This window comes from Podarcis cretensis (assembly GCF_951804945.1).
Source record: "Podarcis cretensis genome assembly, chromosome: 1".
In the NCBI taxonomy this organism is placed as follows: Eukaryota; Metazoa; Chordata; class Lepidosauria; order Squamata; family Lacertidae; genus Podarcis; species Podarcis cretensis.
Genome location: NC_137170.1, coordinates 61,577,850 through 61,605,801, shown reverse-complemented (window position 1 = coordinate 61,605,801; position 27,952 = coordinate 61,577,850). Strand labels below are relative to the sequence as shown.

Genomic DNA, 27,952 nt, shown 5'->3' with positions numbered 1-27,952 from the left:
CCTTTACATTTGACCTTATTGCCTCACAAGATACCCAAGTCCGAATGAAAGCTCCAAATGTATGAAAACAGTGTTTGCACTTTGGAAGCTGAACAGATAACCTCAGCAACAGGGAAATCCCAAGATCAGAGGTTACTGAAGCAGCTGTCTGGAGACTTTTGTTGATGTTGTTGCCATTAGATGTGAAAAGCCAAATAACAGTTTCTGCTCTGTGTCAAAATTTTTTTTACATCCTTCAGCTTGTTTTGCAAAGCACAAAGGACCTGCCTACTGTGCTTAATTTTGGATAGCAAACATACTTTGCCCACTTGTTCTGCTGAGTTTGAAAGCCACTATATGTTAATATTTGCAGTGATCTGGTAACTTCTTGACTAGATTACTATAATGCATTGTACATGGTGCTGTCCTTGAAAGCGACTCATAGGCTTTAATTACTGTAGAATGTGACTGCCAGAATTTTAAGTGGGGCAGTCAGATGGAATCACAGTGCTTATTTTTCCTGTTTTCAAGTAGGATACATAGAAGAGGATGGCCATAGTTGGATGGAAGGCAGATATAGTTGTACTGTACTAGGAATGTCTTTAGTACAAGCCTAATTTCATTGCTCCTTACAAAAAAAGATAGTATTGGAATATTGTGCCCTGTCCATGTCTTTTGACACAAAGGTTAATGCTTTTGACAAGGATGCACTTAAACCTTTATGCTCAACAGAATAGTGCTATCCTTTCCACCTTGTTGGGCTCTAAAGGAGAGAACACGGGTCTATAATTTTGGCAGCTAATCCAAACATTGTGGTTGTCAGGATTCTAGCCCTTCACCAGTTTAGATCAGAAAAGGTTGGCGGGGAGCTTGGAGCAGCACAGCATCCAAACAGCTCTTCCTCCAAATCTTGAAGTTGAAGGGGGTCAGGGAATCACTGTCCAGTTGTGAGGATGATCCCCGGCCCCTTCTGTAGTTCTGGGTTTGGGAGTGATGCTGGGGTTCATCATGCTCATCAAAGGGTAACTCTGGGGTGGGCATACGGAGTTAAGGCATACGAAAGATCTCACCTATAAAATGAAGGCCTTTTCTATTGTTATTGCTAGCTATTGTAACCAGACAATCATCTTTCTAGAATGCAAGAGTTCAAAAGAACTTTTGATGGGAATTCCCTTTGTTCTTTCCCCCCCCCCCCCCCCGCATCTGATTTACAAGATAAAAGTTGTCTTTCTAAGGCAGAGGGAGATTATCTCTCCATGTACTCAAGTATAACTTTACTTTGAGAGCCGGGTTGTTTTGAGCCAGCTGATAAAAACCAAACCAGACAGCTACATGAGGAGTGGGGTTTTCTGGGTTGAAGGTTTAAGTGGTCCTTTGATTTCTCTGTTACAGGAGCTATAAATATTCATATATTACAGTTTAGGTGGCTAAACTGGGATACATGATCACTTCCAAGGGCCAGGGTGTCAACAAATACCCAGAGATGAAAGCCAGAGAAGAGTAGTGATGCTGCTCTGTAGTAGCAAAAATACAAAGAGTGTTCTGCCTTGCTGTCTCATAATGCAGCAGCTGAAACAGGCTACGATCTACAGTAAAACGACTTTAGTTTTACCTGTCTGGCTTTTGTGTTCTTTTGAGCTCAGACATAAGCCAATATCCTTCAGTCTTGCTGAATTCAGTGAGATAAACACACAACTAAAAGTTTATATGCCAGCATGTTCTGGCTTAACTTTGTGGCTGCTTATTTGATGTGTTCAGTATAATTGTATCAGTAATGAATCAGTGATGGGACACCTGTATCCTTCCAGGTATTGTTGGAGTTCAATTCCCATCAACCCCAGCCATCCTGGTCAGAGATGATGGGTGTTTTGGTACAACACTATCTGGAGGAGCACAGGTTCCCCATTTCTGATTTACATCCTGTATTCCTTCATCATGAAACTCAAGGCAGCATAAGTAATGTTCCCTGACAGTCTCCCATCCAGGCACTGATCACACCATGACCCACTTAGCTTTAGCAAGAGACTGCATCACTTTCCTTAAGATCATGCACCTGAACAAAAATGTTTTTTATTACATTTGATAATACAGTGGTCCCTCGGGTTACATACGCTTCAGGTTACAGATTCCGCTAACCCAGAAATATTACTTCGGGTTAAGAACTTTGCTTCAGGATGAGAACAGAAATCGTGCAGCGGCGGCGCAGCGGCAGCAGGAGGCCCCATTGGCTAAAGTGGTCTTCAGGTTAAGAACAGTTTCAGGTTAAGAACGGACCTCCGGAACGAATTAAGTACTTAACCCGAGGTACCACTGTACCCTTCACCAAAATAGCTCAGGTCAATGGACATGGTCCTCCTCTGGTCTCATTTTACCATCACAACATCCCTGTGAAGTAGGTTAGGCTGAAAGAACGATGGAATAGTTGGCTCATACAGAGCAGAGAGTTGAATTTGTGTCTTATTTGGTCCTAGTTTGGCACTCAAACCACAATGGCTTCTTTTGTGAAATGAAAGCCACCTTCCCCCTAGCTCAGATCTAAACTCGTGTTACTTTTAAAGGAGCCACAAGTCTTTTATGAGAGTGTTTGGGATATAAGAAAAGTATACCCCTCTTTTATCAAAGATTGGGTATCATGCCCTAGAAGGAACAATAAAGAACAGTCCTATTAGTTATATATCAGATGTTTTTCTGCAAGATATATCCACTAGTTCCATCAACTGATTGCCTTGTTTGTACGTTGCAGGAAACAATGCTTGATTTCTTTATGTGCACTTACAAAATATCAAAAGATATCACATGATTTGTCAGCTACAAGAAATACTACTTTTCACAAGAAACATGTGTTAAGAGATGGTGGATTAAAATATGGGGGCATGAATGAGAGTTGTGTAGGTGGACCCTACATGCCACACATATATTTAGAGTTAAAGATATACTACTAAAATAAATTTCCCCACACATTGACTTTGAAAGCAGCTGCCCATGTATCCTTTAAGCTTATAAAAGCATGGACAACTTTAAAGGTTAAATTAAATTATAGCCCAAAAGTTAGCATAATGAATTATAAACACTCCCTGTCATGATATAGGCCTATAATTGCCATGGTTTCTCAAGTCTGGCCAGCTTCCATTTTACAAAAAAGTGGAAACTCTACTGTAGAAGCTAACAATGCTAGCAAAGCAGTTAGTCTGACCAGTTTGAACGCAGTATGTTCCATTCCTTTGTCTGAATCCTGTTGTCACCTGCAGGGATTCAGGTTGTGGATTGTCCTCTGCTTGGCCTCATGTTTTTGCAATGTAAATACTATTTTAAACTGCTGCTAGGCAGAACTCATTTGTCCTGCTCTAGTGCATGATGTCCTGCATGTGTTCCTCTGTCTAACTGGCTACAGGCCTTTCCTCCTGCCTATTTCAACTACATTTCAGGAGAGTATTTTATCAAAATTTTGTACAGGCATCCCCCCTGCCCCCCTCTTACGCACGATCAATTTGTGTGACCGTATATATGTGTGGGGCTGGGTTCTTATTGAAGAAGGTTTAACAACAACAATGCAGCTATAAACCCCCCCAAAAAAGATAAAAGGCCTTTTAAAATAAGAATGTTTTACTAGCCTCCTAAAAGAAGAAAGAGATGAGGCCTGGAGATCCTCAGTGGGCAGAAAATTCCACCAGAAGAAGACAGAAGAATAAGAAAGAAAACAGCAAAGATTTCTTCCTATCCTGACAACCTTTCCCTGTTAAAGGGTGGCACCTGGGAGATGTGCAGATCTATCTGGCAACTGGTATTTTTCCAACCTTCTTGCACATTCACTTTTGTAACAAACAAAGGCCTTGGGATCTAGATTTGGAAAACAGACTTTAATTCCTAGAACTCTGTACCTACACCTATGTCTCAGGGGTGATGTATCCCGTTTTGCCACTTGAGGCAAAAGGGGGAAGCGCTGCCCTGCTCCACTGCGTCTGGCGGCCAGCACTGGTTTCTGGCCAAATATCACCAATTTCCGGTGAGATTTTGCCAGATATTGGCGCTGCTGCTGCTGCTATTTCTCCAGTAGTGATGGGGTGGGTTGCCGTCGCCTGAGGCAGTGGCTTCACTCTACCTCTTTGAAGGTAGTCTCTTTTGTCTAGTCTCTTTTACCATTCTGTGATGTAAAAAGAAAGAGAAGTCTTTGGCTTGCACAGATGTTGAAATTAATTAATAACTCCCACAACCAGGTGGGTAAACCCAACACAGTAAATAAAGAAAAGATGAAACTATTTTTGTCTGTTTTACATCCTTTTAAAATAAACAAAACAAATCTAAATTAAAGGGGGCTTTCAGATGCTATTCATTTGAGTGGCGTGTATGCCTGTGCACACAAAAATACAAATAAACTGGTAAGCTCAGCTGTTATTAAGGTAATCCCCATTAACCTAGCAATCAGGCATTAAATTAAATTTCCACATCCAGATCTGCTGGCCTGCTGCAGGGGGAAATGTATCTTGTAAGGGCCATGTTTGATGCTAATACAGTTAATATGGAGAAATCTTCATTCTATCTACAACTAATGAGATAGCACAAGTAAGCTGAGCAGCTGGAAACGAAAGCGCTCCACTGGGGATATCTTAGCAATAAGCCATTTGACTGTGACATTCAAGTCCAGTGTTGGATTGGCTCAGTCTTGGGACATTCAGCTTTATACAGTTTCAAGGGGATATAACTCCAGTCTCTAGAATATTCTTTCATGAATCATGCTTAAGAGCAGCTTAATAATGTTTTAATTATAGTTAGGGCTGAGTGGAAATGCCTCTCCAACAAATTTGCCAGCCCTGTTCACAAATTATGTGAACTGGAATGGCAATTTTGGCAGTTTTCGGGGTTGGAATTAAGTATTACAAATTATTTTGCAGGGGGTGCTGTTTCCTTTCCCCATCCCTCATCTTTTTAACAGTAATGCTGAATATGCTGTCTACTGCTACCCTCCTCCACCCTTTATGTTTGAAAGTCTAGCAAAAGTGCCACTTGCCACTACTGTGATGTGGCCAGTTGCCACCATTTTTCTCTCAAATGCCTTACAGAGTAAACCAGCATAACACCACTAGCATTATAATTAGAGGGGTTGAGATAGGGGAGAATATGGTGGCAGACAGAGTAAGGGTTGCTTTTTCCACGCTTTAAAAATCTGTTGACATCTCAAGTGAAAATCAATCCGGACACAAAAGTTGTTGAGCCAAAATCTACACTTCTGATATGGGTTGCCATACGTCCTGATTTTCCCAGACATTTAAGCTGTTTCCGCCCAGGCACTTTTTCTGATGGCCAAATCCCGGTTATGTTCAGGAAATTCCAGACGTATGGCAGCCCTATCATAGGTTAACTTTGGGTACTGGGAGGGATAGAGCTGGCTTTGAATAATAAGCAAGTTATCTCTTGCTGTGGCTTGGGAAAAGACTTTTCTTTTTGGTCTCCAGGTCTTATGGATTGGCATGAGGTCAGAAAAATACGTTCCCACAGTTTGACTGAAGACTCTGGGACAGGGTGAGAACCTGCATGGCCTTCTTCACTTCGTTCAGCTATATGGCTTTGTTTTCAGTCAACGTCTCTACACTGCAGACCATTTATTTATTTATTGCATTCTAGTGCAGGGGAAACAGGGTAGATAAAATCTCACCTCTGCCACAAACTCTCTCTTTATTCCATTACCAATTAACCATCGAAATAACTGTCCAGATGTGCTGTCATAGAAAATGTGCCTAATTTCCACTCCACTTAAATACCTTAACTCAAGTATCCTCAGAAGATCCCACTCAAAATCACAACAGCCAAATTCCACTTCCTTGCAATATATTTGCAGGCTATTCAAAAGGCACATGTTTTCCTTTGTGCTTGCGTTGGAACACAGTTCATAAGAGTGTAAAAATACAGAATGTAAAAATAAAGAATGGCAGGTGCAGGCCTACCTGTCTGCATCGCCCAGGCCCAGCGAGGTGTTGCGTTGCAGAGTTTCCCGTACAGCAGCCATCCCATCCGGGAGTCTGTTTAGCCTTCGAGTGTAAAGGCCCAATCCACCATCTGTCATGTACCTTTGAAAACACCAGAAATACATTTGTGTTGCAGGTTTACCAGATCAGTCAACCTAGCTAGCTAGCTATTCATTTTTATATTATCCTTCACCAAAAAAGTCAAAGGGTAACAATATGATAGAAAAATGCATGCACATCATATAATCACTAAATTCAACACCGAGAGATGTAAAGTTGGATTACATTTACTTGAAACTAAATTTTGCCAAGGAATAAAACACAAGAGCTTTTTTACATATTACATTTACCATGAATTCTGTTAAAAGTCAGTTTTAGGAGGGAATATGGCATGTTAGAAGCATGGCAAAGGTCTTGCTACCTTGATGTACTGAGCTCTGCAGGTGAGGGCCCCTTGCAAATACCATCTTATCAGGAGGTCCATTCTGCACAATATAGGAATCAAGCATATAGTATTTTAACATCCACCCATCGGAATTCCCTTCCCTTGAATATTTGGTGACATGTATGCTGTCTTTTTTGTGCCTACTGTAGATTTTCCCATATCGTTCTCAGTTTGCATGTGTACTGGAATTGCTTTTAAGTTGTTTTTATTGTATGGACACTTCTTGTTTGCTGCCCTGGGCTCCTTTGGAAGGAGGGGTAGGATATAAATGTAATTAATTGCTTGAGTAATAATGTCTTCCAACTAGGAATGGACTGGTAATATTGTGAGGTTATCTTCATAAGTAAATGGATAAGAAAACTTATTTTTCAGGCAGGATACACTGGAAGGAAATTCTTCCAGTGGTAGCAGGGGCTGGTAATATCAGCAACAGACCTCTCATTGCCCTGGGTGTCATACAGTTTGTGTAACATTTTGGAATTGAGAGGCTCCTGCTTGAAAATGTTGGAATTACTACTGCATATTTTCTGTCATTAAAACACCCACTTCCATGTCTGCAGTATGCAGTCACACTCACACATGAACTCTTCAGTCTATTAGCCGGCTATAGCATCACTATGTTCATTTCATGGAGTTTAACAGAGTGTAAATTTGTCACACTTAAGAACTTAAAACAAGTTATGAATGTAGTTTATCTCTTTGGAAAAGACAGGATAAAATAAAAAATACTGGCATTGAAATAAAAGGTGCATCTCTGACAAACAACATTAAAAATGGTTTAAAATGGTTTAAAATGATAAAGTAAGTGTTATTACCATCCTTTACCCCTAAAGGATAAATATCTATATCAAACCAGTTCAGCTGAAATTAAAATATATCTATTAAGCTGAATATATTAAAAGTAAAATAAATGCAAATAATTCATCCAAACACATACACATGAAAAATATGCTTGGCTATTAGATAGAGATTGATGCATGCCCTGAAGCATTTATATTGTTGTTGTTTTTTTTTTTGCAAACAGGAGTATGAATGAATAAGCTTATGAACACTGGAGAAAAAAATCTAAATGCATGGTATATGTGCACCTTTCCCCTTCTTCTAGATTGTTTCCAAATTGGCAATACAATCAAAATGTACATCAAATAAACAACAAGAAAACAAACAAACTGATAAGCTTTGGTAAACTTTCAATAAAATAACATACTTGACTAAACTGTAACCTGAAGAGCTATTTCCTTCCAATGCAGTTCTGGAAACAGTGACCAAATTATCTGAAGAGGTTGCAGACGTCCTTTAGTTTTGCAAAGTTCATTGCCACTCACTGATTTTTCTTCTAGAGACTTATCTTTGCCCGTGAGAAAGAGAAAAAGAAGCCTTCCCCCATCACACGGCCAGTCCAAATGCTGTTAAAGTTGATAATCTTGCAGTGACTAACAGAAAACAGCCCTTAGTCCACAGAAGCACTAACCCATTTTTTGAAACCCTAGTGTTATACTGTCAACATTAAGAGACAAAACCTGACTGTGTTGCCTAACTCAATTATTAAGCTTCTCATGCAACAGGAAGGCAAGAAAAAAAGTGCAATGGATGTAAGTTAGCTTTGTGAGTCTCTACTGGGTTCAAGAACAATACACAATTGCCCCTCCGGGGTTTAACAAAGAGGTTGCTAAGCTAGTTAAACTAGGGACAGGGCTATTCTCAGTTCTGCTTTGTCCATGGGGACAAGACACAATACTTTCTCTCAACTGCATAAACAAGGAGTCCAGTTTCAATGGCACTAATAGAAGCTAGCTTGCCACTAGTCTTCCATTCATTTATTTGTCAGGAGCTTACAAAAATCAACCTTAAAAGTGGAAGAAGAAAACTCAGCAGTTATGTAACAGACCGAGTTAAAAGTGCTAGTATTTAAGGACATTTCATTCAACATGGAATAAGTGCCACAGAGAACATATACACAAATACAAACAAATACACACATATATTCCACAGTAACTAACAGGTTTGCCACCAAGGCAGTATTTAACAGAATACTGAAGCCATCCTAATGGTCTGACCAATGTCTTCTTTCCATGCACATTAAAACACCTTTTCGTTGCATTCAAACTTAATGTATTTAGATGAATACATTTTTAAAATCTTTAAAATCTCAGGTGCACATACAAAATGTGTACTAGACAAGTCAATCAAATTTGAAAATACTGAAACCCTGCTGATTTCAGTGGGGCGGGCAAGCACATGCTTAAATCTCTCCACTGAGATCAATCAGATTTTGGCCAACAATCTATGAGGCTAGACTTTGTCCAATCAGTTAATATACATTTTAGAAATAAACAAAAGCATGAGTGAACTCCATTTCTGTTATTCCAGCTGCTGCTTACCCTCCCTCCTCAACAGAGTTAGCTTCTCCTGCCTAATAGGCAGAGTTAGCTTCTCCTGCCTAATAGGCAAATCCTTTCTTGTTCATAGACATTTCCATCTTATCATTCCAGTTCCTATTCACTTACAACCATTTAAAAACACTAATATAACCACAACCCTCTTTTCCTGCACCAGCAACGTTTGCTACGGCACTACATTGCATTGAAAAAAATGAAACACTGAATGAACTTTGACTTTCCCACATGTCACAATGACAGGGCATTCCATCCCCAACCCCCCTTTGGGTAGTTGGTGCCTATTTATCACCACCTTTCAGGACATACATGTTGGAACAGGAAAGGAAACAGAACCTCATGAGTGTAGCTTAAGGAGGTTCAAATCAGTGGAATATCTGCATGAGAGAGAGAGAGAGAGAGAGAGAGAGAGAGAGAGAGAGAGAAGCCATCTTTTTAGACCTATGCAGACAGAGCACATGAATAAGAAAAGTGGCTTTCCAAATGTATGCATGTTTATGGTCTAATCATTCTGCTTGCGTGTTGAGTCCCACAATTGCCACCCCCCAAAAAATTCACACTTCACACATCAATTTTTGTTTGGGTTTTTGGCATAATTTTGGCCACAACTTTATTCAAATACAAAAAATGTGAGTGGTTGCTTAGGCATTGGTTATGACTATCTGTCCATGCCCTCAGGGACAGAGCTGGCATTCCGGACACCAACGGAAGCCAGAGTGGGAAACAAGTATTGGGTGAGAAATGAGGCTGGGAATCAGACCCACACTTCTCACCCTCATGTTCCTGTGGGGCTTGCACGGCCCAAGTCCGGCTCCACGGACAAGGACGAAAAGAATGGCAAGCCCCTGGATTCCTTTAACGGAATTCCCTTTCCGCATCATTTGGAGGGATAGGCACTTACCCCTCCAAGCACCAATTAACCAATGCCTAACCGCCAACCTTACAAGTTGTGAAGATTTGCTACGCAGTAGGCAAAAACCAAATGGCACCAGCCAATCAGCCAGATGGCAAAATTCCTACCAGGCCCCCGCTCAAAGGCAGACAACCCCATGACAGGCATAGCAAGGTCAAGCAAACAAGAAAACCACCCTATTAAAGGGCGGGAGGGCGGGTGATCCAATGCAAAACGGCCAAGAGGAAGGCCAAAGTCCGGCCCCTGTATTTAAAGACTCTGACCCCTCCTCCAAATTGGCAACAATCAAAAATCCCCAGCAACCCAATCTTAACTCCTTAAGAGGCTTGGGATTTTCCAAATCTGCCTAGTCATGGCAAGGTGGCTTATTCCCCCAACCGCAACACATGCTCTCTGTTATGGAGAACGCGCTTTGTCCGAAAACAGCAGCAGCCACCATTCTTCACTATCAGGACATATTTTGTACCCAAATATTTGATTAAAAATAACAGTGTGAATAGCTATGGATAATGTGCTGTTCTGCTTCCTGCAACAATAACACCCCCCTCACCGAGATACATTGTGTGTATTTGTGTGTAAGCATCTTAGATTTTCAATTAGCAAAACTACTGGGAAAACAAAGCAAATGGACTTCTCATACCCAATAAAGCTCTCCTTCTTAAGGTTGTCATAAATGAAGAAGCTATTGATTTGGGGTTAGGACCAGTGTGCCAGAGGAATTGTAAATAAGAAGTTCCCCCATTTTCTCTGCTGAATTATTGCTCCACAGAAGCACAGCTTTTGAGGGGGAAGTTTACTTAACTTTGGCAGGCAGGTTACGACAAAGTCTGTGACCCTCTAGCACAACAACAAGTTGCAACATGTATTGGAGATATAAACATGCTGTAGATTTGAATGATTGGTTATCCAAAATGTATTTCACTGGGATATTTATTGAATTCATCTGTGGAATCCTCATACAATCATGAATACAAACAACCAGTAGATGAAAATAGATTATGGACATATTTAATGATTGCTACCTGGTTATCTAGTCTATTTATTTATTTATTCATTCATTCATTCATTCTCACTATTCTAGTGCAAAAACACCAATATATTTTTTTATAACACAAACATTACCATTTCATAAAACAATTGCAAGAAAGAGGTAGTCATTAAGCACTGTGATGCTTAGATGCTTCTGTTTCAGAACTTCTTCACTATCAATCAAAAACCACCTTAGAGAACCAGAGTGATATAATGAACAAAATGTGCCAGTTTTTCAGTCAGCCTCAGTAACTGTGTCTTTAACAGCAGCAGCATGCAAGAATAGCTGCCTTCTTTTAACCAAATGTAGAAAAAGATTATCACTTATGGATGGTTACATAGGAAGCTGCAGTTAAAATAATGTCTACAGAGGCCTGGTTCCCACAGTCATACTAAGCCAATTCACTTTGTTCCTTTCCAGTCATTTTGCTGCTACACTGAGCACAGGGTCATGGCTTAGCTCTTCCAGACAAAGCCCAAACTGTAAACTCTACAGGACAAATCTCGGGTTACAGTTTGTGGTCAGACTCTGGAGAGAACTGAACCATGAGCCAGGGTTCAGAATGCACATTAAGCCAAACCATGGCTTACCTCAGCACAGTACAGCAGCAACAGCAGCAGCAGCAGCAGCAGCAGAGGTGCAAAGTGGCTGCAATCTCGTCTTCCAGAGCCCATGTGCTCATTTAGGCTAAGCCATGGTTTGCCTTAGCATAAAGTGCAAATTAGGCCAATGTAGATTGAAACGTTGATAACTTTAGGATTGGACTGGAGAAGTATGGATTAAAATCCTGCTCAGCTGTCAAGCTCAGTGGGTGAATTTAGGCTACTCAACCTAACCTACCTCACAGGGTTCCTCTGAAGATAAAGCATGATGGCTATATTCTACTTCCAGAGTCAGAAGCAATATGTCTCTGCATACCATTCGCTGGCAGATACAAGTGGGGAAGAGTGCTGTTGTACTTGCAGGGTTTCCATCGGCATCTGATTGACCGCTGTAATAACAGGATGATGGGCTAGATGGACCTTTGATCTGATGGCTTTTGTGTTTTTAAAGTACCTCACACACACTGCCTAAACCCATTTGAATAATGGAAAGTGCAAATGACACACTGAGGCATTTTGGTTTTATTGCATTTGGGGAGCTAACCCAGAGAAGCCCTTAAACTTTTGTAATTTCTATGTAAATTATTAAATTTCAGCACTTTCTCAAAACATCTAAAGGGTATAGTTTAGCATAGCTTTAAAATGGCAGGTGGGGATGACAGATATTAATTAATGAATTAAGCATAAACTACCAAAAGAATTCTCTGATTCATTTTCCTAATTATCTCAGGATTTTTCTCAATGACAGTGCTATTCTACAACTAGTAATGGGCCATAAAATTCATTTTCTACAGTCACATTCAGTGTACAAACCTTTATTTATCCAACTGTTATTAATAGAGCATTAAAAGGACTTACCGCAAATGGAAATTCAACTTCATACATATATATATGCTTTTCTAGGCAAAAAGGGGGGAGATGCTTCCCCCCTCCTCTGTTCCCAATTTACTGGCATAAACCAACTGCTTCTGAGTTCCCTTGGCAACTTAAACTCTTGAACTTTTCTCTCCTTTTGCCAGCTGCTTGCACCTCAAACATTTTGTTTGGTACAGCAAAGTCATTCCAAGTCATTGTTTGTTTATGTTTTTTAAAAAGATGCCTTAAGTAACGCTTTTCACTGCTACTTGCATTCACTGAAAGAGATCAGGTACAGTAGGTTTCACTTTAGCAATCTAAATCTTGCCTATTTTTCAGTTGCCAATTTACAGGAGCACCTGCCATTATCTAATGCAGAATCAAACCTGTTGAAAACATTTTACAAAAAGATAACAACAGCTGGAGGAATTGACTAGACCTTCTCTGTTATGGAGCCAACATTCTGGGATGGGCTTTTGGGGGAGGTATATAAATGATGGCTTATGCTTTCAGATGGGATGGAGGGAAAGTGCATCAAACAGCAGTATTTCTCCAAATAACTGCAGGATAGATACAGATTGTGGCTAAGGTCATGTGTACACAGCTTCAAACACCAACACTGGGAGTGTGCTGGAGCCGGAATATCTGGCAATGTGTACACAGCCTAAGTTTTTATTACTATTTTGTCATCACTTCTCTCCTGTCCCCTCCTCCTCTGGTGGTTTTATGTTTGACTTGTGTTTTAAGTTATTTTCTTCTATTTATAAATATAATTCCTATTAAGGTGAACAAAGAAAGTTGAATGTTTGAACCCATGTTTACTTTGTTCTAGTCTGCCTGGGTTAAATCCAGTGCTAACATGCTGCTTGAAGAATGGCTTTTGATCCAGCACAGACGTCGGTTGACATAAAAAAATGAGAGGTGGTTTTCTGTGAATTCATCTTCCCTCTGCAGTGCTACCTTTCATGCTGTTGTGGAGGGTCCTCCAAACCTAGGATATTTGTCACATGGATTTTTTACTCAGCAAAATTTATATACTGCTCTCTCTTTTTTTAAAAAAAGAAAAGCTAAGCAGCGTATATAAAATAATGACACCACAGATAAAATCAGCAAATTTTTAAAAACAAGTATATGTAACTAAATTATATATCTGAGTAGGATTGCTGAAACAATATTTTTTCTTAACAGAGTATAGCAAGGGTGCCCACCACATGAAAAGATACGACTTCTAACTGTGGAATGAACATTATATGGAACTTGTAGAAGTGCAAGTTCCACAGCTTGAAGTGGTCAAGTAGGCAAGTATGGAGCAAGGCAATCCTTCAGACAAACTGGTCCCAAGCTGGTATGGGCTTTAAATACTAATAGGAAAACTCTGATTTGGGCCAAAGTTTGGAGGAGGTCAGGGGAGTCCACACAAAAATACAGAAAATATTCCCCTTTCTCTAATGCCCTCCTTTGATATTTGGCCTCCTACAGGGTGCCACTGAAATTTGAAAGACCAAAGTCCTGATGACGCCCACCTGCTGTCAGGTGAGGTGAGGTACAAACACAGCTACAAATGAAAAACTAGGAGCTTAGAGTGAGCTCCTAATTGTTCCTTTGCAAGCAGGGATGCTTATTTAATATGCTGTGGTTTTGGGTGGGTTATCCATTAAATCACAATTGGCTTCCCAACTGGAATGCAGCAGGAGTTGGATCTGGAAGTCCATGTGGTAACTTTAAAGTAAGAACCAATACTGGCCCACAAGGATTGCTGGGTTAAAAGATGGGTAAAAGGTAAAGGTAAAGGTACCCCTGCCCGTACGGGCCAGTCTTGACAGACTCTGGGGTTGTGCGCCCATCTCACTTAAGAGGCCAGGGGCCAGCGCTGTCCGGAGACACTTCCGGGTCACGTGGCCAGCGTGACATCGCTGCTCTGGCGAGCCAGAGCCGCACACGGAAACGCCGTTTACCTTCCCGCTGGTAAGCGGTCCCTATTTATCTACTTGCACCCGGAGGTGCTTTCGAACTGCTAGGTTGGCAGGCGCTGGGACCGAGCAGTGGGAGCGCACCCCGCCGCAGGGATTCGAACCACTGACCTTTCGATCGGCAAGTCCTAGGCGCTGAGGCTTTAACCCACAGCGCCACCTGCGTCCCTAAAAGATGGGTAGCAGCGCTCAAAAAATGAGAGAGCAAAGCCCCATAATTTCTCTAGAACTACTGGAAACCTGACACGTCAGTTCAGAATAGTTTTGTTTTTCTTTCTTTTTTTCTTGGCTAAATTTCTGTGCCAAACCATATTTTATTCCCTTAGTCTGTCAACCCATCAGTCTTAACTGACCACCATCTCCTTTCAACTTGATCTTTCTGGACAAAGAGTAGTATGTGAAGTCTGCCCACAAGTTTTGTCAATGTGAAAACTAAGAAATATATAGCCAGATGGCTAGGGTCAATTCAAGTTTCAGACTACAAAACTTGAACTGATGAATGAAGTCAGGCAGAGTGTAGTTTGGTCATGAACTTGTCCATGGCTTTGTTGCCAACAAGGCCACAGTGTTTAGTCAACCCCAAAGACCTTCTTTGAGTACATATCCACTCAGCACACTCTAAGCATTAGCTTTTAATCTAACAGTACAGTCTAGCCTTGCTATGTGGTATCTTAGATGAGCTTCAAACTGCATAAGAAATTGTTTTGTAAGCGGCATAGTCTGAAAAATAAGCTTATAGGTAGGGAAGACCTATGAGGAAAACAACTGAGACAAACAGAGGTCACTGAATATTATGACAGGGATGTGCAACAGTCCCTTGTCCTGGCAGAGCCCCCACAGAAAAGATCACTGAGTCACAAATCTTCAGGAGACACTATCACATGCCTAGAACATGAATGAAGGATATCTCTTTGGAGGAACGTTGAGACATTCATGTCCCAGTCCTCCATTGCTCTTTGAGCTCCGCTTTACAAGCACACCCAGCTGTTTGGGAGCTGTTTCACTGTGACATGACCCCCCCACAGGTGGAGAAAGTGTGTGAATATTAACAATCATGATGGTGGGGTTTATCCCACCCAGTCAGCATCCTGCTAAGATTGATGGTGACAACTGGGCTGAAAGAACCCATGTTCTTTCACATTGCTGGAATAGGAAATGGGATAGTGAGTACAAAACATAACGAAGTATATGCCACTTTCGTTTTATTTGTTTATTAGATTTCTATTACACCTTTTCTCCAAGGAGCTCAAGGTGGTGGTATACATGCCCCCCCCCCCAATAAATGAATGCCATACAAAAGTTATTACTGTTACTGTAAAAAATAATACATCTACAATGTGTGTGTTTGTGTATGTATATACCTAAAAAACCTAATTAAAAATAGAACCCAGGGTCCTAAAACCACATGATACCTATTATCCATTAATGCTATGTTGGCTGGTGGTTTCTAGGTAGGAATTTCAATACATAGGATATCAAAACATAACAAACTTTAAGAACTTGGTGCTTGTTAAAATATATGTTCACTGGATTGCATAACGATAGATGCCATTGGGATTGAATAAGACATATCTTAGGTCAAACAGAGCTTCAAAATGTATCTCCATAATAATGAGGTTATAATGTGTTGCCCACCTGCACACCCCCCCCCCTTTTAAAAAAAATATACAGCTGAGGAAGGTTAAGAACAAAGCGACTTTTGCCTAGAGTCAGTTTTCAGGCCTAGTATCTCCCAGCTTGTTTGAAATGAACAGAGATGAAACTGCACGCACCCATTTTTCTGTATGGCTAGGGGCAAATAAACTTCCAATGACCTCACGGTGGGGAGAGATTTGAATTAAAATTGAAAGCACAGGTATGCTAAAAATGAAATAACCGGCCTGTTTTTCTGTTATCCCTTTTCAGGCTTAGCCAGAAAACAAGTACTGAAGAGACAATATTGATTTTACTACCTTGAGGAATCAAACAATGGAAAATCTCAAACAAAATATGCAGTCCATTGAATTCCACTGGCTTGCTGTTCTTGATCACATTTCCCTCTAGTGGACAGATCCAATGTACAGTATTGTAGCATGCAGCAAGCCTTTTACTGAAATGGCAGCAGCATGGGCTCATTAATTTATTGCCTATATATTTACAGTGGTACCTCGGGTTAAGTACTTAATTCGTTCCAGAGATCCGTTCTTAACCTGAAACTGTTCTTAACCTGAAGCACCACTTTAGCTAATGCTGCGCCGCCAGAGCACAATTTCTGTTCTCATCCTGAAGCAAAGTTCTTAACCTGAGGTAATATTTCTGGGTTAGCGGAGTCTGTAACCTGAAGCGTATGTAACCCGAGGTACCACTGTATCTCACTTTTCATTACACAAGGAGACATACCCCCTCCCCGGACTATTTATGCGTAGCATTGAGAACAATTTCCTGCTTATCACAAATACGGATCTAGCTCTGATCTTGCAACAGCACCAGTATCTTGAGAGCTGTCTCAAACCCTAGCCCTCAGAGCTGACTCAATGTAATGGAGTGTATGGAGGTGAAAAGGGAAGTATGTGCACTGACATTCTGGAGACGAGTTAGCAGAAACCCCCAAAGCCAGCCTTTCTGTCCCACTGTGTATTTACTTGCAATGCTTCAGTATTTAACAAAATCAGCAGAAAGCCTGCTACAACAGAAAGCAATTCAAACAAACACCACATTCAGAAAAGATAACGTAAATGACATTGTAATTATTATTAATCATGTTGAAATCATACAGCCATATACGGTATATAAGTAGAGTTTTCAGCTCTCTTCATTAGTCAGCGAGATCAAGTCCTGTTCCTCTAAGCCAAGCTGTTTAATGTTACTGTGCCTTTTGAACTGACCAAGTCGTGCTAATTTATTTTTAACACTGTTGAGGGGCCCCCGTATGAAATGCTGGAAAGGTTACAAAGTTCAAATTGCACTTGAGTTTGATTACACTGCAGTTCAGCCTTCACCAAGTGAGATTTGTTAGCATTAGGATCTAAGCCAATTGCTTCAGAGTTTTGGACCCTGAAAATCTTCCGCACACGTCTCAAGGCAACAGAAAAATGCAATAAAACAAACCCACAGAAAACAGCAGATAAAATGTAAAAGCAGTACCTAGTAGACACCCGTGGCAGAGACCTATTCACCCAGCTCAGAAAGCTCGTCAGAACAAATATATCTTCACTTGATTACAGAAAGTGCAGAGATCTTTGGAACTTGCAGGAGAAGCTCTCCTGCAGACCACAGTGACCTACTGGATATATAAGGGATACGGCAGTCTCTCAAGTAACCTGGTCCTCAGTGACATAGGACCTTGCATATTGGTGCCAAACCTTGAATTTGGCCCATAGCAGATTGGCAATCAGTACAAATCCTACAAGCAAGGTGTTCAATGCCAGTGGTAGTTTGCCACTAAAAATAATCTGTTCTACACCAGCTGCAGTCTCTGGATCATCCTCAGTGGTAGCCCCACATATAGAACACGTTGCAGTAATCCATTCTTGGGGTTACCAATGCATGGCAATTGAGGTCAAACTATCCTGGTCGCAGCTTTCTTCCCAACTGATGTTGAGAACAAGACACCTGTGCGTCCAATGACAGATCTGAATCCAGGAGCACCCCCCAAACAACACACTCGCACCTTCATTGAGAGTGTGACCCCATCCAGGGCAAGCAAGTTAACTACCTCCTAAACCTGGAAACCACTCACCCACAAAGGCTCCATCTTGCCAGGATTCAGCTTATTAGCCCTCATCCAGCCTACCACTGCACCCAGACCTGAGCCTTCTCTGCCATTCCCAGTTCAGCTGTTACACAGAAATAGAGTTGGGTATCATTGCTCCTTATGACCACCCACAACAGCTCCATGCAGATGTTAAATAGCACTTGAAACAGTAGTGCTGTGTGACACCCTGTAAGAAGATAAAGAGAGCCTGCTGGCTCAGGCCAATGGCCCATCTAGTCCAGCATCCTGTTCTCACTGTGGGAAACCAGCAAGCAGTATTCAAGCACCGGAGCGCTCTCCCCTGCTGTATCCAGAAGCATTTCTGCCTCCAAATGTGGGGGCAAAGCATAGTCATCATGGTTAATAACCATTGATAGCTGTCTCCTCTTTGAAGCTGTTTAATCCTCCTTTAAAGCCAATATTAGAAGGTTAGCTCTAATATTGGACCATAAAGAAGGCTGATCACCGAAGAATTGATGCTTTTGAATTATAGTGCTGGAGGAGACTCTTGAGAGTCCCATGGACTGCATGAAGATCAAACGTATCCATTCTTAAGGAAATCAGCCCTGAGAAGGAAGGACAGATCGTGAAGCTGAGGCTCCAATACTTTGGCCACCTCATGAGAAGAGAAGACTCCCTGGAAAAGACCCTGATGTTGGGAAAGATGGAGGGCACAAGGAGAAGGGGACGACAGAGGACGAGATGGTTGGACAGTGTTCTCGAAGCTACAAACATGAGTCTGACCAAACTGCGGGAGGCAGTGGAAGACAGGAGTGCCTGGTGTGCTCTGGTCCATGGGGTCACGAAGAGTCGGACACGACTAAACGACTAAACAACAACAACAACAAGAAGAAGAAGGTTAGCTCAGAGGGAGGAGGCTGAGAAACACTCAGCCAATGCAGCCTTCTGGAGCCATGGTAGACGGTAACAAAGACCAAAGAGATGTCTAGCAAGAACAACAGGATCACACTCCCCACATCCCTCTTCTTATAACAGTTCATTCATCAGGGCAAGTAAGTCAGATTCACTCCTGAGCCCAGAGTGGAATGGGCCTATATAATCATTTTCATTCAGGAATGTCTGCGGCTGCATCACCATGGCTTTTTGAGTATCTTGCCTGAAAGGGGGGGGGGGGTGGCGTATATGTGATCAGGTTGTAGTTGTTAAATACCATTAGGTTAGGCACTTATTTTTTGGCTTACTAAACTCTATAGAATGCCATACACATTCATGGACAGGTAGGTGGTATGGTATCATTATTATTTATATTCCTCCCCTTTTAAAAACCCCTAAGCTTCAGCTACCCAACATTTACAGCATGATGAGTCAATGTACAAGGGGAAAAGGGAGGGAAAGAGCATTATGAGTCAATGTATAGAGATGAATATAAAAGGCATTCACCCTAAGCAAAGATTAAATAAACTCTCAATCTAAAGTGGCAGGTAGGAAATGTACAACTGATGCTTTCCAGACAATATTGACATGAACAATGAGACTGATATGAAGCATCCATCACAAGGGGCACCAGACACACATCAGAATCTTGCTCATGTTACTCAACACTCAAGCAAATCCACGCTCTATCTTGCTTCACAAGCACTGCTACATTCTTATCTCCACCCAAGCAAATCTAACATATTCAAACTCAACTTGTGACCTACTTCAACAACCATATATTCAGTATGGGCTTTCATCCTCTAGATCAGTGGTTCCCAATTAGCTAATTACTGAGGACCCCATATTTTTCTAAAGTGACGTCACAGACCCCCTACTTTTGATTTTTTTAAATAACTCTATGGTAGTTACCTCTGCAAAGCATTTATTTAAAAAACAAAATGTGCGGTAGCCCCTAATAAGCAATGGATTTTAGGTATACTAAAAAACAGACTAGCGCTGAGCGAAATCTGGTTTTCAGCATCATGATATACCAGCAGCTAAACATTGCATATCACGATGTCTGAAACTGGAGATCAGGCGTGCGGATGAGGGAAGGAGCAGTCATAGAAATAGCATTTACCACCATTGATGCAATGCAGCAGTGGCACAGGCATTCTCTGGGGCCAGCTTACCTGCAATGCCTTATTCTGAGGAGGGGGCCCCAGTTGTGGTGGTCTGAAGAGCACAACTGCCAGCTGCTTTCCATTAACAGTAGAAAGACTCCAGGGTGAATGAGGGCGAGTCACAGTTGCTGCCACCACTGCTGCCACCGCAACATTAATCACAGTAGGCAGAAAAGTAGGCTGCCAGCCAACCATGCTGGTGACAACAACAGGCAGCTTCGCAGACAGCAGATGGAAAGTGCAATTTGCCAAGATGCACACCTCATTATACGGTTGGCCTTGCTCACAAATCCTTGAATTTTTAAGGGGGAAGGGACGTCAACTGATAGCTGGGTGACTGTTGCTCCTTTAAAGTTCTCTTGCAGATGCAAGCAATTGGGAAGCACCTCCTAGTGTTTACATTCAGAAACCTGTACCCTCTGGCTCAGGGTGTAATTAAGGACCTCATACATATTTTCCAATGTCCTGTGAATCATCAGGTGTTCACACACATACTTAGGTGGGACAGAGTTGAACTGGTTGTAAAATTGATGTGATTACATTTGTATAAAACAGAAATTAGCACTGCTGCGAAAAGTTGGGTGGCCCATATGTACCCTGTGCAAGTTTCACATGCATGTTATCACGTGCTGGGCTTAAGAACTACAGTCAGACATTGCACATCCAAGAGAAGATGTAGTCTGAACTGCACTGTGCGAATGGGATGCGCTTTCTGATGTGCATTCAAACTTACATCCCAATCCACTTTTTTTTTTAATGCATCACTAGTTGCACATTTACAGCTTGTGGTACACATGAGTAGGGCTGGATTTGGCATATTCTAAAGAGAAGATGGAGATACACAATGATCTTGTTTATATCCCCTCTCTACGTTGCTTGGCTGTGTTGATTTCTGGTATCTATGGCAAGGCAACTCCCCTGGGTGGGTCAATCAAGCACCTGTGGCCTCCTAAGGTTTGCAGAGGCATACAAGGTCATAGATATATTCAGATATTTACAAACCAAGAGGAATTCAATTCCTTCTAACCTCAGGATACCAAAACTGCTGCCTGCCAGAACTTTGCTTGGACAGACCTGTAAGTGAGGCCTCACAAAATTTCCCATGGCCCAAGATAGATCAGTGAGGGATCTGAGAACATGTGGCTGCAATGGTTTATCTTGGCCACTGGGTTTGTTTTGGCTGTAACAAATATTTTGGCTCTCTTTCCTAGCTAGTTGCCAGTAAAAACACAGATACTTGCCATTCTGAGAATGACAGTGGAGCACATGCCAGCTGACAAAAGGGCATTCGTACTGTAATTTTTTTCCAAGCCTCCTGTTATTATCTGTACACCAAGACATAGCAAAGAATTTGTACACATTTGTTCTGCTGCTTCTCTCAAGCTGTTTTCATCCTAGCACCTCTTCTCACTTTTAAGTGCCCTTGTGGGGAGGAAGAAACCTTTTTTGAAACCTACTTAATTAATCCTGGAAGCAACTGTTCTTTGCTCCTCAGTTTAAATCAGGGCAACATGCTTCTGCCAATTAACCAAGGCTAGTGTGCAACTCCTTCTGTCTGCCTGATTTATCAGTGGTTTTTGCTCCACCCTCTCGTTTCTCAAGATTTCTTGCAAAAGACAACCACAATTTTTCTCCCATTTCAGAAAGTGAGCAGCAGCCAAACAAGAATAGACTGTTATAGGGGTTACATGAGTAGAATGAGGGTGTTGCAACATTTGTATCAAGGAATTAATGGCAAGCCTCATCATTGCTTTTTTTCAAAGAAGTGCTGCTCCACATTTTGTGGAGTAGAGGCACTTTCAGCATAGACATCATGAGCGATGCTCAGAAGTGGGGTATATACCTGGAAACAAATGAGAGATGTGCAACTGACATACTTTAGGAACCACTATTGAAAATACCTAGCCCAATAAACAAAAGTCTCCTTAGTTTAGAATTACAGTGGTACCTCAGGTTAAGTACTTAATTCATTCCGGAGGTCCGTTCTTAACCTGAAACTGTTCTTAACCTGAAGCACCACTTTAGCTAATGGGGCCTCCTGCTGCCACTGTGCCGCCGGAGCACGATTTCTGTTCTCTTCCTGAAGCAAAGTTCTTAACCTGAGGTAATATTTCTGGGTTAGCGGAGTCTGTAACCTGAAGCGTATGTAACCTGAAGTGTATGTAACCCGAGGTACCACTGTATAGCCACATTCACAAATACATTTAAAGTGCTATGATACCACTTTAAACAATCATACCCCCACCCCTGAATTCTGGGAACAGTAGTTCGTTAAAGTTGCTGAGAGTTGTTAGCAGACCCCTTCCTTGCAGAGCAACAATTCTCAGAGTTCTTTGTGGAGAAGGGTTGATTGTTAAACCACTCTGTAAACTGTAGTTCTATAAGGGGAATAGGAGTCTCCTAACAACTCTCAGCAACCTTAACGAACCACAACTCCCAGAATTCTTGGGGGGAAGGTATGACTGTTCAATTTGTATAGTGGTGCTTTCAGTGTAGGATGTGAATGTGGCCTACGTTTTCCTCAGTAGCCAGCCATCTCTTCTGGGTACTCTCAAAGAGGGAATGAAACAAATTGTCCCCATCATCTGGTACTCTGAGACATGCTGTTTTCAACATATGAAAACCAAAGCTACCTGGCATGGGGAGAAGGTTGTGTGATAGGGCAGAGCCATGGAACTGTCCTCTTTACACCTGTATTCTTGCAGCTTACCCAGACAGTGCTGGGGTGGACTAGGGTGGCGGATATGCCAGCATAATCAACCTGGAGGCACTCCCACCTGTCTGTGCATCTGCACAGGTACAGCCCTGACCTTGCTGCCACCCTGTTCCATCCCAGTACTGTTCAAGCTGCAGTGATGCTATGCAGTGATGCTACCCAACCACACCAGCTGCTACTGCATGCTTTCCCCCTGCAAGCCACATGATGGGTACGTTGAAAATACACCTGAGTGAAACACCCAGGATTGTTTCCTGGGGCACATCTAATTGTGCAGATGTGCACAGCGATATTATTTCTCTCGCAGTGAGAAATATGGCTTCCTCGTTTTCTCTTGTCGTGTGTTGCAGATGTCCAAAAGCCATGTCTCGTGAAACTGATGCTACAGAAACATCTGTTTGCACTGCAGACAACCCTCTTCCAGCAGTATTAGGTGCCTGCATTGTTCGCTAAGGTAACACCCTTCCCCTAGAGGCGGAAGAGTTTATGTCCCATAACAGTTTTTGAGATGTTATCCAATTGCGTCATTGCAACACAGTAATGGAATGCTGCCTTCCTCTGGGGCAAACATGAATATGAGCTTATATATCAAATTAAAAAGTCCAAAATCAACACTGCTGGGATTGAGTTTCCCTGCCCCACTGCTACAATATCTTGATTTCAATTGCTTCTAAGCAAATATGGCATTTGCTTATCCCCCAAACACCAACAAGCTCATATTCAGTCATTAATCTAACAGTCCAAGGGGCTTGCCAATGGATATGAGTAACTATCAATCTGTCATTTTATTAGGCACAGAGCCAGAGAGAGGGAGTCTAGCTTGGCTGGCTGCTGGTAGAGAAGGAGTATTGGACTATACAGACCTTTGGCCCAATCCAGGAAACCAATGCAATTGTGGAGTATAATTATTTCTCTGCGTCTGTTAATGTTTAACCCAGAAACTCTTTCATGACCACCAAGATAATTGCTGAAACTTATACCATCTACTTAACACTGGAATTGTTTACAAAAACAAAGCCCACACAATGAAATAATATGTGTTATTTCAGTCACATAAGTAAGGATGCACATATAGAGTAGTATTATTAGCTAGAGTGTCAAACAGATGCTTATGGGCACTGCCTGGGAAAACCAACATCGGCTGACTGCCTTTCCATTTTTTCACACTATGTTGGTTTTATTTGTGTCCAATAAAGTGCATAACACATTGTTCACGCTAGATACTTCTGTTTATTTACTCAGAGATTTATATTCTGTCCTGTTACTGCATTCACAGCAGCTTACAGCAATTAAAATTGCTAATAAGAACTACAATATATGAAACAAACAGTAGAAAAATGCAAACATTTTAAGTGGTAGTAGCTACAGTTCAGTAATTGCAGTCAGCATTTGCTATGTTGGATTTACTAGTTATAATTATGCTCTGCAGGCAAGCCACAAGTTATGAAAACAGTCTGTGGTAGAAACAGTGATGCTGAATTTTTCATCTATTTTTGTTCCTGAGGGTTCCAGGTTCAAGAATAGGAAACTGCAATGCTACCTGACAGTAACAGGTTTGCCGTACAACACTTGAGTTTCACAGGCATATGCAAATATATTAACGAAATCATCCACCACTAGATGGAGCTACAAACAAACAAAAAAGCAAAACTTGTACAAAGCACAGGCATCTGTCTCTGCAAGTGCATGTGCAAAGCTACCCTAACAAATCAGACAACCATCCATAGGAAGCCTATAATTTTCCCCAGTTCATCCCCAATTCAATTGAACATGCATATGCATATATTTTATTGACCGAAGACATTCCTTTGATGAAAGGATTCACAATCATTTAAAATAAACTCTCTTGGAAATAAAATGCATTCCAAATGCAGTTTCAGGTAAAGGTCATTTGCTTTGCAAATATTAGCACAAGAAACATTGAAAAGCAAAGTCTTGCACTACTTTATTTGCAGAAACATGGGATTGGCAAGCCGTGTGTTTGCTAGACCACTGGTTGCTAAAGGGTTCTTTTGATAATCATTTCCTAAACCTTTTGCAGGATAGAATTTTTATTTGTGTGTGTGTGCGTTTTTTTTACAATGTGCTTTTGAAACTGTCAGAGTAAAAATCAGCAGCCTCAAAATCAAGATGTTTCAGGTAAGTACCAAACTAGAAATAGTTCCGATTTTCAAAGGCGGCCAGCTAAACACCCCTAGGAACTATCGCCCCATCAGTTTACTATCTATTCCGGGGAAAATAATTGCCGCTGTTTTACTGGAAGAACTCCTTTCATGGGTACATGAGAGAAACATTCTACCGCCAGAACAGATTGGCTTCCGGAAGTCAGCATCAACCATGGACCACTGTCTAACTCTTTATCACCTTGCCAGTAAATACACTGCACCAAGGCAAGGCCACCTGTTTGCCGCTTTCATGGACCTGGAGGCCGCCTTTGATTCCATTCCTAGGCAAAGATTATGGTCCAAACTTGCCCATCTGGGAATTGATCCGCACCTCCTCTCCCTAATTATTTCCCTTTATTCAAACACCACAGCTCGCATTCGAATTGATCCCAACGGCTCCCTTACCACTCCATTTCCAACGGCCAGGGGCGTCCGACAAGGTTGTCTCTTGGCCTCTTCACTGTTTAATCTTTATCTTCATGATGCTCTTTCCCCTTTGAAGCTAGCAACTAAGTATCCTCCTCACCTAGCAGGCCACCCCGTTGCTTCCCTTTTCTATGCAGATAATGCCGGCATCTTATCCAGAACAGCTGCGGACCTAGCAAATGCAGTTAATGCATTTATCGCCTATTGTAAGGCGGAAGCTCTTAATATTAATTATAAAAAATCGAAAGTCCTCCACTTCACTCGTTCCCGTAAACTCAAGCTGGAGCCGCTTAAGATCACAGGTGGCTACTTAGAAAAGGTAAAAGCCTTTAAATATCTAGGCTTAATATTTACTTATAATCTCTCCTGGACCACCCATCTACAATCTGCCTCTCTTGCTGCAACCACGACCTCTAATGCCATTGTCCGATTTTATCATCAGAAGGGCGGCAAACACCTTCCAGCAGCAATTCAAATATTTAATGCCAAAGTTGTCCCTAAATTATTATATGGCTGCGAAGTATGGACTACAGCAATATCAGGTAACTTGGATCGCCCACTTCACATGTTTCTGAGATCTCTTTCCGGTGTCCCGAGATGTGTATCAGGTGCAGCCCTACGACTTGAGTTCGCCCAGCCCTCAATTGTAAAACGAGCATGGAGTCGAGCCATTTCCTATAGCTCCAACCTACTAGCATCGGATGCTCGAATGAGAGGTGGTTTCTCCAATCTGATCTTAAGAGATATTCATAATTCTCCTTGGAAAACTACAATTAATCTCAAATTCCGCTCTCTTCTCAATTTGAACCGCAAAACTGTTTTTAACTTAGAGTATATTAGCCCGGCGGCCCTACCTCTAATCAAAAAGAAGCTACAGCAACTTGACTTCTCTAACACAGCTTCCCATGCAAGAGGGCCGTGTTCAGGCTTAGCCCTAGCTATTCCACCCCCTGAAGGGATCCCTCTATACTGCTTCACAATTCCTTCGGAGGCTAAGCGAAGGGCCTTTACCTGTGCCCGTCTCAACTGTTTTCCTACAGCAGTTCTGTCGGGTCGTTACTCCAGAGTTTCCATCGCAAATAGAACATGCACCTGCAATGACACGGCTCTGGAGACTATGGAACACGTAATGCTCTTCTGTCCCAACTGGACAGAAGAAAGATCTCGGTTTCTAACTCCTCTCGTGAACAAGCTTCATCTCCCAATCCAGCCTTGGATAGTGTCCCTTCTTCTGCAGGATTCTGACTGTTGGATTACCGAGATGACAGCTAATTTCCTGCTTAGTGTGATGAAGAGGAAAGCGGCACCAACTTCTTCTTTAATACCACAGATGTAATCGATACGCCGCACAATCGAATCTGTTTTTGTATTCTCAGTCACTCGATGTTTTAAATCCCCTGTTACTTTTGTTATCCCCATTTTTTCAAAGTATTTGCCCAGGACGACATCCACTTTTATCTCCCCACCCCTATTCCATGTTGTTATTTCTATGTATATTATGCTATGGCCACATGGCTAATGCAATAAAATCGAAATCGACCAAACTAGACAAGATGCCAGGAGATCCATGATTACATTTCCTATGGACTTGAAGTTGTTTTTAGTTCAAAACAGTCAGAGGGATGATTTGAACAGGGAGCCAGTGCTGGACCAGGGCACTGAATCCATTCGCCTCCACTGTTTAGCCAAATTGTGATCCTAGTGTATGTGGTTTGTACCATATACTGAGAATAGCCAACTGGGAAACAGGTGGTACTCAGCGGGAATTTTATGTCCCTTAAATCTGGCAAGAGATCCTAAGGAATCTCTACTTCTTCTTTTTATCTTGGCCGATTAATTTGATCCATCAAAACTGTTATAAACTATTTCTTGAATCAAACACACATTTCATTTGCACCTGCTCTCTACTTAATGACATCAGATTGCGATAGGTTCATCTATATTTAGGGGGGCAAGGAAGGAGAGACAAATAAGGATGGGGTCCATAATGTTCAATGTGTGGAGAGCCCAGATTTTGTAACTGAAGTTTTTTAGAGGTTCTCCTGGTCTGACATACCTTTTAAAAAAGCACCAGCCTTTTAAACTCTGTTTTCTTAAAGTAATTATTTTCCTATAAAGATGTGTGTTTAAATAAATAACATTATTTGGTGTTCAGAAAACTGATTTGTATACCATGTATACAATACTAAAAGTGATCATTTTCTGATCAATGTTTCTTTCCTTCCTTCCTTTTCTGTAGGAATACTTCCACATTATTAATGTTTTTTGATAAATCATTTCACTGAAGGCCCATCAAGTGTACTCAAAATATTCACCTACAAGCAGTATATGTTGCATAACAAACATAATTTTCTACGTAACGATAATCTCCTAATTAATTAACTTGACAGCATCTAGATTTTTAAAATAATTCTGAAAAAGCTCTTGTTGAACTAAGAGTAGAAATATGCACCCCCTTGTGGTGACATGGAATGGTGCAGCAATTCTCTTTTAGACACCCACTAAAACACAACACACCCCTTCACTATAATCTGCTTGAGTGCAGGAAGCTTTTGCAACCAATCGGAACCGCGCCTCAGTTGTCAAACATTTCGGAAGCCAAACAGGCTTCCAGAATGGATTACATTTGACAACCAAGGTTTGACTGTATAGTTAAGGCAGAGGTGTTAAATTTAATTCTACCATTATAGGCTGAGAGCATT

General features: G+C 41.5%; 1 protein-coding gene across 8 annotated transcripts in view; it reads right to left on the bottom strand.

The window, feature by feature from the left end:
* The window catches only part of NAV2 (neuron navigator 2), a 541,062-nt gene that overhangs the window by 92,620 nt on the left and 420,490 nt on the right, over window positions 1-27,952 (bottom strand). For all 8 annotated transcript variants that reach the window (XM_079970617.1, XM_079970619.1, XM_079970612.1 and 5 more), the window contains one exon: window positions 5,919-6,041. In XM_079970617.1, coding sequence (XP_079826743.1) covers window positions 5,919-6,041 — 123 coding nt within the window. The remainder of the gene's footprint in view (window positions 1-5,918; window positions 6,042-27,952) is intronic.